At 35.4% G+C, this 11,334-nt stretch overlaps 1 protein-coding gene across 7 annotated transcripts in view; it reads left to right on the top strand.

Moving 5' to 3' along the window:
- LOC136833372 (solute carrier family 35 member F2-like) overlaps positions 1–11,334 on the top strand; it is a 368,950-nt gene that overhangs the window by 324,059 nt on the left and 33,557 nt on the right. For 3 of the 7 annotated variants that reach the window (XM_067095422.1, XM_067095423.1, XM_067095424.1), the window contains exons 7-10: positions 1,040–1,250; positions 4,212–4,315; positions 5,437–5,618; positions 8,994–9,171. In XM_067095422.1, the coding sequence (XP_066951523.1) occupies positions 1,040–1,250; positions 4,212–4,315; positions 5,437–5,618; positions 8,994–9,171 (675 nt within the window). Of the gene's footprint in view, positions 1–1,039; positions 1,251–4,211; positions 4,316–5,436; positions 5,619–8,993; positions 9,209–11,334 lie in introns of all 7 variants that reach the window. The other 4 variants (XM_067095425.1, XM_067095428.1, XM_067095427.1 and 1 more) reach the window with 2 other exon arrangements.

The following is an 11,334-nucleotide window of genomic DNA, read 5'->3' as shown; positions in this document are numbered from 1 at the left end:
TGTGCTTTGTAATGATTTCCATTATAAACAAAGCAGAGTTATTAAGGCTTATTATTAAAATAACAGTAAATCCAGAAACATACATATGCCTAGAATTCTTTTATACTTTCCAGTACATTTGACTTATGTTAGAAGCACAGTTTTTTATCAGCTGTAACTTGACCTCTCCTGAAGATCTACGGATATTTTAAGGGTCTTAAGCTTTTATGTAGAAGTATTTAATTTGCTAATGCTTAGACATTTCCCTGTGGTGTCCGTTCCTCTCCCCCTATCTTTCCTTATCCCTTATTCCTTTCCGTTATTGGTAACGCCTCTTGCTCATCCTTTTGCTTTGCTCTGCCAAACTTTTACGAATCTTCCTCACAACCTTTTCGCTTAAATGCCTGAATTTTCCTTTTTTTATTTCATTCACGCTCTGAATTCCATGATGTTTCCATTCTCTATAATTTCCCTTTCATTTGTTTTTTTTTCCGACCAATTACTCCACTTCATGGACGATTTCACGGTCAAATACCAAATATATATGTTTTTTTCTCGTTCTTGTTAAATTTCTGCCCATTTATATTCCATCTCTTTGCTGTGCTTATTTCTTTTCTTCGTATCGTTTTTCTTGGTGTCCCGCTATTCACTTTTTCGTGACGGTCCCCGTTTCCCCTTTCTTCACGTCTTCTTTTATTTCCTTTTTACGGTCCTTGTTTCATTCCTTCTCGTGGCAATTTTATGTTTGCACTCCCCCTCTTTTCATATCTTCTCGCCTCTCCCGTTTGGCCCTTCTTCCTCGTTGCTACCGACCTTCTCTCATTTTTTCCCGTTTCATTTTCTTACCTACTTCATTTCCTCTTGATCTATTTTTCATTTTTACTTTCCATGGCACTGCTTCTTCCTCCCCCCCCCCTCCCCGCCTTTTCCACCTTGCACATTCTCTCTCTCTCTCTCGTTTGTGTTCCTCAACATCCTTCGGTCCTTCCCCTTTTGTTTTTCCGGCTGCCCCCTTTTACCCTTGCGCCTTCTCCACGTCCTATGTTTCCCCTTCCGACAGAGCGATATTGGAGAGGAACGACGTCGGCTCCGTGCGGTGGGACACGTGGCCCGTGCTGGCACTCGTAGGAGGGTTCAGCGCGGCCCAGTTCCTCTTCTACGTGGTGGCACCCGCTGTCATTCGCGTCACGTCGGCCACCGCTCTCAATCTAGCACTGTTCACCGCGGATTTTTACATTCTCATAACTGGCATAGCGCTCTTCAAGTTCAAGGTACTCATTGGGCTCTGGAGAAGACCCATTTATCATATAAATTTGCAGGGTTTTTAGGATTCAGGTTTATTAATTGATTTCATGGTAATAGTTTGCAAACTGCTCATGTCCTAAGGTTTTTTTTTATGTCCTTAGGTTACTAATTGGCTCCTAGTTGCTAATAATCTGTTGTGTAACTTGAACAGTGTTCTGCTGAATCTCAGGTATCAATGATTTTATTATAAACTTTAGAGACCACTTCCGAGCATGAGAGTACTTTCAAAAAAATATATATATATATATATATATATATATATATATATATATATATATATATATATATATATATATATATATATATATATATATATATATATGAAATATGTCAAGACGACGATGTACAAAAACAACATACATAGATTCGAATTCCTTTCATTGTTTAAAAAGAAAAAATCAAGGACTAATTGTGCATTTGCGCCTACATCAAATTTAACAAACTAATTACAAAAGATTGTTATTCTTATTTAATGGCCCAACTGTCCTAGATATAACACTAACACAAGGAATTCAAAATATGTCCAGTGTGATTTTTACAAATTTGGCAAGATTTTACATTTCTTTCCGGTTCTTTACATTGAACAACTGATTAACTGATAGGTTTTTGGGATCCTATCAGTTCCTCTTGTGCCTGACATAGAAATAAAAGGCACTGACTGAAATGTTTATTTTGTCAGTTTACCTTGTGTGTTTACTATTCTGATGCACTGATAACAGTTTTTGAGACAATAACATATTGTCATAATATAACTTGCACAGTGTTCCCTATGATCATGGGTACTGTTCGAAATATTAATCAACTGTGCCACAATTTTTATAGTGAAAGCTATCTCGTAGGATATTACAATTTTCCTCAATTTGAAAGGGCCTCAAGCACCCTTTATGTGAAAATTACTAATTCAACCTTCGCTTTTAACTATATTCATTTGTGATGTGTTATCATGGGATCTTCATAATACAAATCGAGATATTAAAAGTAATAAAACATGTAGGCTAGGTTGCTTTGTTTAGAATATTTCCTAAAATGCGTCTTTTGATATCAAACCGTTCTTTAAACGGCAATCATGAAATAGGCTTAAGTATGTCATAAATAGGTAATTGGAACAAGTGTAAGCACTTCCGATGTTAATGGCAGATATCATTCTCAGGGATAGGTTACAATGTCTTGCCAAATTCCTTCTTGGTTTTTCGAGGAGAATAATAACATTACTTTACAGAACGTCACTTTGTTAATCGTTTCAATTCGTTTGTCATTTGTTTAGTGTACTGGTGGGTGCTTGTTTCTTAGTGTTATTTTGCTATCCATTGTTGTTTCCGGTTGTTCATTTGTATCGTTATCATTGTGAGGTATGTTGTCTTACGGTATATTTTTTCATTATTTGTAAATTTGTACACGTATTTAATAGAATAATAGTGAGGTATCAATGAGTCAGTCGATTTTTTATGTCTATTTTTACACTGCAAATACGCCCAGCCTATCTTACCTTACCATCAGTTAGCCTGCCTGTCTTAGCTTAGATCCTTCAGTTAACCTGCACATCTTAGTTTAGATCGTCAGTTAGCCTGCCCGTCTTATCTTAGATGGGATTTACTTTAAGTTCTGCTTAGTTTTTACTGCAGGCAGTTCAAGTGAAATAAGCTACTGTTGAATTTCTAGGGTAGGCTCATTAGGTAAGTTAGTAGCCTAACACTTAAATTTTCCTCCAAATAAGTGAACCCCATACCTAATGTACAAACTACCTATCACGTGTGCCGTGCATTTTTAGAATTATTTAGCTTAGGGAATGAAATTCAATTTGAAGACATCCCAAGGAAACATGAACTTACTTCCTTTGGTTGGTAGATATCAAACTGTTATGTAAGACTAGGTAAATGGTGTATTTGTCTGATAAAATTACTTTTTCTCTACTAGTGTATCGAATAGTCTGCAGAACGATTGGATCAGGCACTAGTCCATCGTTTCTGATGTTTAATGTACCTTGGGGGGTGAAACCCCTGGCCAGGTCAGGGCATGGCGCCCTAGGTGAGGTTAGGAAGGGAAGGGTTGGTTAGGTCAGGACATGGCCTTCTAGAAAAGGTTAGGCTCGTTTTCGTCTGTGGAGCCTGTTCCTGTAGTTCTATACTCTCCCCAGTGTATGTTTGCATCGAGGTATTTATTTTTTCACACACTCAGCCTATCATATTTTATGTATTATATTATCATTCTTCTAGCCAAACAGAGTGTAACCAAGTTTTCTTGGGGGAAAGAAGACCTAAAGCTGTGATACTTTTTACCATGAATTTTAAATCTCCCCAAAAAAAAAAAAATTGCTTTTACATTTACAGTACCTTGAAATATACCACAATGAGTTTAAAGAACATTACAAATTAACTGTAGGTGAGAAACTGATATCACCAACATGTAAGTAATATGAACCAGTTTTATTTATTTTCTTAAAGGTAAATTTTATTGTGTGGTAACTTGCATATTAAGTCAGGGATTCTTTGTCTTGTTTTATATTTTTAACTAATTATGAAGCAGCATTTTTATTTACTTCATTTCAACCTGTGTGAAATGACTATATCCTTAATGTAATAGTAACTTTCTCGTTTTTCCATGTAAATATTCCATTCAGTGGAAATGCTTCACAAATATTAGTTTTACAGCTTAGGCCTAATCTTAGCAAGCGTGCTTAGACTTTTAAGTAAATGTTTGATGCATTTTGTGGATTTCCATGCCATTACAGGTGACCAGCATCAATCAGTTCTTCTCTCCAAGTTGTTCAGTGAAATGATACCAAAGATAGGATTTCACTAAGATTATGTCAGTGTAATTTTTTAATGTTTAGATTATAGTACTGATTAGCCTACATGCTTTTCAGATGAATTCTTTCATATGCTTCCAGAGCACTTAGACAGTCTCTACATTAAACATTTTTTTTTCAGTTCCATCCACTGTATTTCCTGTCGTACATTCTGGTGGTTACAGGTGTTATAGTTTTTGTTATTAAGCCCACTCCTATTGCTTCAACTAACAGAGGTTATTACAGGTAAGTTACATTCTTGTGAATTTTAGTCACTGGTTACGTATTAAAGAAAATTATCTGCTCTTTTTCTTGAAATGACTATACTGTATTTTTTTATCAATCTTGTACTGTATTAGAGTACAGGATTGGATAACTTAATATCCTGAATATGTTTTAGTTACTTGAATTGATTGTTTATGTTTCAGATGGTTCCAGTAATTTACTGGAGAAAGGATTAAATGTGCTAATTTTCAGAAATCCAATTTGACTTCATGTTTGGGAAATGTACGCTATGACTTTTTCCATGTTTTACCAGTATTTAAGCATAGGTGAAACTAATTTACATGCACAATGACATATATTTGCAATACAAGAGATATTTTGTATACCCTAAGTGAATTATTTAAAAAAATGTTCTTTATGCAAACGCTGAACTCCGGAAAACTTAGGATGGGGAAAATGGAGCATAACCCCAAATGTATGCCAACGTTGGAAAGATAATGACAGTTATTTCCATAGTTAAAATGGAAATGGTGAGATAGAATTCAGAAATGTAACAGCAAAAGAAAATAAAATCACAAGATAAACTAATTCTAGAAGTGCCAGTTTTAGTAAATATGGGAAACAGTGGCCTGTCAGGTGTTGCAGAGCCAATTTAGAGCAGTAGCAGTTCCCAAAGTTCAACTTGGCATTGATAAAGCAGCCTATCTGTAGATAAGGGACAGAAATCTCAATTAGATATCGTGGGGCAATTTATAGAGGATATAGGCAATATGGGCACTTTACCAACAACTGAAACATTTCACCTATAAAATTTTGTTCCTGCAAGTTAAGTTCTTATGCTGGAAAATATAGGCTGCCCACTTTCTTGCATCTTGTATTTTGGGAAGATGTTATAAGGGTCAGGCAGCACCATCTAGTGGAGCCCCTGAGAAAATAGTTACTGAGGAAAAAGTTTGAATGTTGCAGACATATCAGCTGCTATAATGCTACCAGCTATACTTGAGTTAATTCTTTTTCGTATTATTATATTCATTAACTTTTTTGCACAAGGAACAATATTTTGCTAACATGTCAGATTTTTGCAGGGAAATTTCAGTTGGACGATCAAGTAGTGTATTTGCTAACGTGTCAGATTTTTGCAGGGAAATTTCAGTTGGACGATCAAGTAGTGGAAATGAGGTAGAACTGACAACGACTCCTGGAACAGCAACAAGCAGTATGGGTGGAGGTGCTTCCTTTACTGAGTGGCCTCCTCTTCCTCCAGAAGTCAGAGGGTGCCCAGACTATCCTTACCCCCATTCCCATTCATCAGAATTTAGGCAAGGTAATGTTGATGAGAGTGTGGGATTCCCTTAAAAAACTCAGGCTTAAAACTATTTCTTATGTTATATTTGCAATGTAGGTTGTTACCTCTGTTGATGTAAGGCCAGGAATACTAAATTCCACATGGTGTGTCTGCCTATTTGTCATTTCTGAATGTTATAAACCACATAAAGTTGTTGTTGTCTGTTGTATTTACCGATACAGCATGTACTCATTTGCATTTATATACTACTTTCATCTGTATTGTACTGTACAATTTCATGTTGGCTATTATCTCTCTTAATCACACTATGGGTATTTTTTCATGTTAGCTATTATCTGTCTTAATCACATATGGGTATTTTTTCTGTGGAAGGTGATCAGGCAGATTAAATACCTTTAAAGGTTGATCTGTAATATTATGTAGATATTTTTAATAATGACTGTGGACAGAAGTTTGTACATACATGCAGTTCTTTACTCTTGTTCATGTGCTTATTCATATATGGTTTAAAGCTTGCTTCATATCAGTTCTCAGTGATCTGAGATTATTCTACACATTTTGAAAAAAGGGGAAAAATTAATGAGAAATTATACTACATAAAGTGTCTATATGTAAGTTTATGAGAAGAGGAACTTTTGAATTTTCAGACCTAAAGAGAAAATGGAAGATAACTTGATAATAATGAAATGTAGTGGACAAAAGATGGAAAAATAAAAACAATGGAATGAGTAAGAGAACAGGTTCAAAAAGGTATTTCTGGATCTTGGAAAATTCTCCCCCTTCCTCAAGACCTGTCCCTGTGTCCAGTTCATACATTGAGGGCTTATTTAGACAGGTCCTCCTCATATCTCATCTGGGCCTCTCTTTATCAGGAAGGGGGTAATATCTCTATGTCTGCTATTAGACAGCAAATCCTTTACTTCATCAAGCAGGCTAATCCTGACTCAGTCCCTAGAGTTCACGATATTAGAGCTGTGGCCACCTCTATTAACTACTTCCATTATATGAATTTTCGCGGATCTTACCAAATACACTGGTTGGAAGTCACCCTTGGTTTTCAAACGTCACTATTTGAAATCCTTAGAAGCTCTTAAATTCTCAGCAGTCGCGGCAGGAACGTTGTCCCTCCTCTAGTACCTTTCGGATTCCTAGTCAATTCTTCCTCCACTGCCTCAGTTATCCCCTTTACAGTCATTTTCAGTCAGGCATGCCTTGACTTTATTACCTGACCGTGTTATCTGTATATTTGTCTAAGTGACACATTTATGTTATAATGTTTTCAATTTGTATAGTTATTTTGTTTAAGTATATTTTTTATATTGTCATGTTAACTTTAAGCTCCCATCAGTTACATTTGTACATTACTTGTTATTATTGCTAGCAATTAAAATTTTTGTTGACCTTTGGTCTTCTGTTCCCTTACATTTTGTTATTTCATACAGTTTAAGAATGATATTTATTTCTCTGTTAATTTTCACTGGCTGACACGGACCCGATCCAGGAAAGGGATTTTGACAAAGGAAAAATCTATTTCTGGAGAGGGGACCGTGTCACCCGGTGACCCACCTCTATCATTTGTTGTCTCCCCCCCATGGTAAACATCATTCTGGTGGGGTGTTGCTTTCATGGAATGCGGCTAGCGGTGATTTGTATACTGTCCATGAGTGGTGCATGGGTTTGTAACGGCACTCTCTGTGGGACTTTTGACTTGGGGATCTCTATAGGATAAGGTTCCGTGTTTTTTTAGTTCACCCTTTTCCATACACGACTCCATCTAATGGAGCTCGCTCTGGGGGTAGTAACTCCAGCATTTCATTTAGCTTTCTCTGGTATCTAGCAACGGATTACCTAGAAATAAGTGCTGAATGGACTTTTTCACTGGGTGACACGGTCCCCTCTCCAGAAATAGATTTTTCCTTTGTCAAAATCCCTTTAAAGTTACAGAATTAGCTATTGCAGTGGAATAGCCTTTGTTCCTAATTGTAATGCTTTGTGGAATGATTAATTAAAAAATATTACTTCACAAAATCTACCAAAGTTTCAGTGGAAAGGACATTGATCCATTATTGCCACCCTGCTGAAGGAGATGGAGAGTGAAGATGTGCACAATTTTCGTGGGTGGTAATGGATTATATTTAATTATTACAGTAGTTAGGATGGAGAATGAAGATTCACACAAGTCTAATGGGTGGTGATGGGTTCCTGACTTGGGCCGGTGGTTGTTTCACCTAACTCGTGACAGAGGAAAGATGCCACCAGTTCCTTGCATATACAATTCTATTGAATTTTTTACCAGTTCCAGCTGGCACTAGAAGATTTATCCTAATGTTAAGACCGCAGGTTTGTTAGTTATGAAAAATACAAATTATTTTAAAAATTTGTGACATTTAGCTCTTATTCATATTGTAACCAGCCTTCCTTGTGTAATGCCTAGCAGCACCAGCATGAAAGGTGGAAGGCACAGAAGACTTTGTTCGTCATACTGTATTGACATTGTTACTGGTATGTTAACCCTTTCGCTGTGCAAGACTGATCTCCTTGTTCATTGAAAGGTTTCATCCACGATGTGGGACTTACCTCCTCAGTCTAGTTCTTTCGGTTTTAGCTAGGCAGCTTGTGATAGATATTGCATTTCCCTCATCATTGTAAGGAGCTTTTGTCTATATTTTAGCAAAAAATGGCAATGTGATTTCTAATGTACAGGATGATTTAAGGATGAAGGGTAGACCTTCAATAACCGTCAAAATATTTTGGAGGTAGGTGGGTTCTTTCGATGATGAAGAAGTACAGAGGCTTTTATTTGGAAGTGACAATGATATTAATGAACCTGGTAGAGAGGATGGGATATTGTGGCACTGCAAGATAATGGTGATGTTAACAATATGCAAACATTTATTAAAAGCTGACTGTAGATACAGGTACAAAAGATGATAGTGGGAGTTCAACTTTTAAGGTATACAGTATCTAAAAATAAAATGCTTTAGTTAAGCATTAAATAGTCCTTCATTTAATTTTACCATTTATAATTATGTGTTTGCTGTGATTTGCTGTGGTAGGCTGAGAATTTTTCAGTGTGCTGTACTTGTTACCAATAGAATTTGTACAAGATGAGCACTTTCTTTCATGTTAATGATTTGGAAAGAATCTGAAGAGGAACCCACTTCAAAGCCAGAAATAGGTCAAATGTGTATGCTGTACTGGTAAATAAACAGCTTGCAATTATGGGCTTTACATTAATGCTCTTTCAGTATTCAGAACATTCACAGTCTTTTGAAATGTTGAAATATTTGTTGTAGTTGATTAAGATTTTTTGCTTATTGCCACCAGGTTATTTTAGGAACTGGATATTAGTGCATACAGTCTAGAGGGGCTTATCATTTTTATTCTTTCTAGGTACAGCAGGTGTAGGCCCTCCTCCAACTGAGTACCCAAGCACTCCACCATCACCACCTCAACAGTTTAGATCCTTACCTCGCCCTTCTCGACGAGAGCAGTACCCAATTGGAAGTCAAGGTGGTGGTCAGAGGTCGGCTACTCTCCACCGCCCAGCGCGGGTACGTTTCCAACTTGAGTAAGGGTCGCCTCGCTTCTTGTTCGCTTTTTTACAGGTGTGGAATTTAGAAGTTGTTTTTTTTTTTTTATAAATTATTGAGAACAGTTTTAGCCAGCCTAAACTAAAACTTTTAAGTGCACTAGACTAGTTTGAGGTCTGATAGTTTATTTAGTGATATATTTAGCTAGTGACTTTATTTTTTACAGACTATACCAGGCTGTATATTCTTTTTATATCTAATCAGTATTATTATTCTCCGTATGTAAGGTGACCGGTATCAAATTCTAAAATCCACATCTGCATCAGCTTTGCTTAATGTCGAGTGCACAATGATTTTTACCTGCATCTAGCTGATGTTTGCTTGTTTTGCATAAGGGCCACATAGCTTTTTTTGTATAAGGATGGTAAGAAGCTTTGTGCATTCGTCTGTTCAAATAAAAGTATTGTAATCTTGCCATTCCTGAGCAGAAGAAAGATATCAAGCAGAATCTTCTTGGATTAGCATTATTGAAAGTGGTATGATGTAGATGTTGTGAGGTTGAAAATCTTGTACACAGCGAAGGAAAATCTTTTATAAAGATAGTTGCTATATACTTTTTGTTAGAAAATTAGAAGTGTGCAGATAGTGAGGATTAGTTCCAGAAATTAAGCTTTGTCAGATATATTACAATTTCTATTTTGATGCTTGTACAGCATGTGGGTTTTATGTGCCGACCTCTCGTTTTATATAGCTCATGTAACGAGGGTTCTGACATAAATTACATTTGTATTGAAAAAATTTGCCATGGTACAAGATGCTTGTCAGTTATAGGATATAGGAATTTATATAACAAAGACAAGTAAAAGAACAAGAAATTAGTCAAAGTATAGGAAAATTATTGTTACCCCAATAGCAAGTTCTTTGCAACTTTAAATATTTTAATGTAAAGTGAAGTTTGCTTATAAAGTGAGCACTGTATGTAAATTACTGTTGCTGGGAGAAAGTGAACTATGTAACTATAATGGCATCTCCAAATTTCATTACAGTCATTGACATAATTCAAGACAATACCATAAACCTCTTTACTTTTGTAGTATTTAGTAATAAGATAATGTAATGCCCACAGACAAAAATGCCTGTCATTCAAGATAAATCAAATTTCATTACTAAAAATAAAACTAAATCTTATAAAAGAGAAGAAAATATTTAAGATATTTAGAAGTATCCAATGAGGCAACATGATCAGTTAGTCTAGTGTTCTGATAAATGAACAGAAACTTGCTGCTGCCTTTTTTTTTATAATACATCATATACCTTGTCATTTCTTTTGGCAAAGTGTCAAACATGCCTTTTTTTTCTTTTTTTTTAATTATCTGCATCAGCAGTGATTTTATTGAGTTCTTGTGTCGGCTAATTATCAAATGTATGTCTCTCTCACTATACGTCCTGGATGTGACTTGATAAAATCACCCTTGATGCAGATAACTAAAAAATTAAACAAATGCATAATTGACACTGCTAAAAAGGGAGTGACTTTGTAGGTGATTAAGCTCATTCAGAGAGAGAACATTTTTGCCTTTCCTAGCTTACTGGTATCCAATTACTGTGCCAGTAATTGGAAATGTGATCTTTATAATACAGATTTTCCTTAGATTAAAAAGCAAATTAATCTTGAAGCTTATTGTACAAATGTTTATCACCTAGTAGATGTTCCTAATTAAACTAGAGCACAGTACTGCTTACTCAGAGAAAATTCAAGCAACTCACAACTACTACAGCATCAAGTAATGTATTGCCAAAATCTTTGATGTAATTCATTTTTATTTAAAAGGTAATTCAGTACAGTATATTTTATCAAGTGATTCATGCATCCTTTTGAATTCCATGTTACTTTTTGTTCGTAAATGCCAGTTTTTGTCTATACCATTTTATCAAAATAGATTTAACTCTGGTAAATTAATTTTGCAGTTAACTTTCAGCTATTTATCTTTTATAACATGGCTTAATGTCACTGATCAACTAAAAGCAAGGATATATAGATTACACTGAATTATTTTTCAACCAATAAAGTATATTTTGTTGTCAATGATTTACTTTTATTGTAAATTGTGATATGTTTATTACATTAATTTTTTTACTATCTAAATTCCTAAAAGGTTCAGTTCGTATTATACAGTATATAAATTATTAAGGTTTTTGTA

The sequence above is a fragment of the Macrobrachium rosenbergii genome, chromosome 51 (assembly GCF_040412425.1).
Source record: "Macrobrachium rosenbergii isolate ZJJX-2024 chromosome 51, ASM4041242v1, whole genome shotgun sequence".
Taxonomy (NCBI): domain Eukaryota; kingdom Metazoa; phylum Arthropoda; class Malacostraca; order Decapoda; family Palaemonidae; genus Macrobrachium; species Macrobrachium rosenbergii.
Note: the sequence above shows the minus strand (reverse complement) of the source record. Positions and strands in the feature narration are given on the sequence as shown.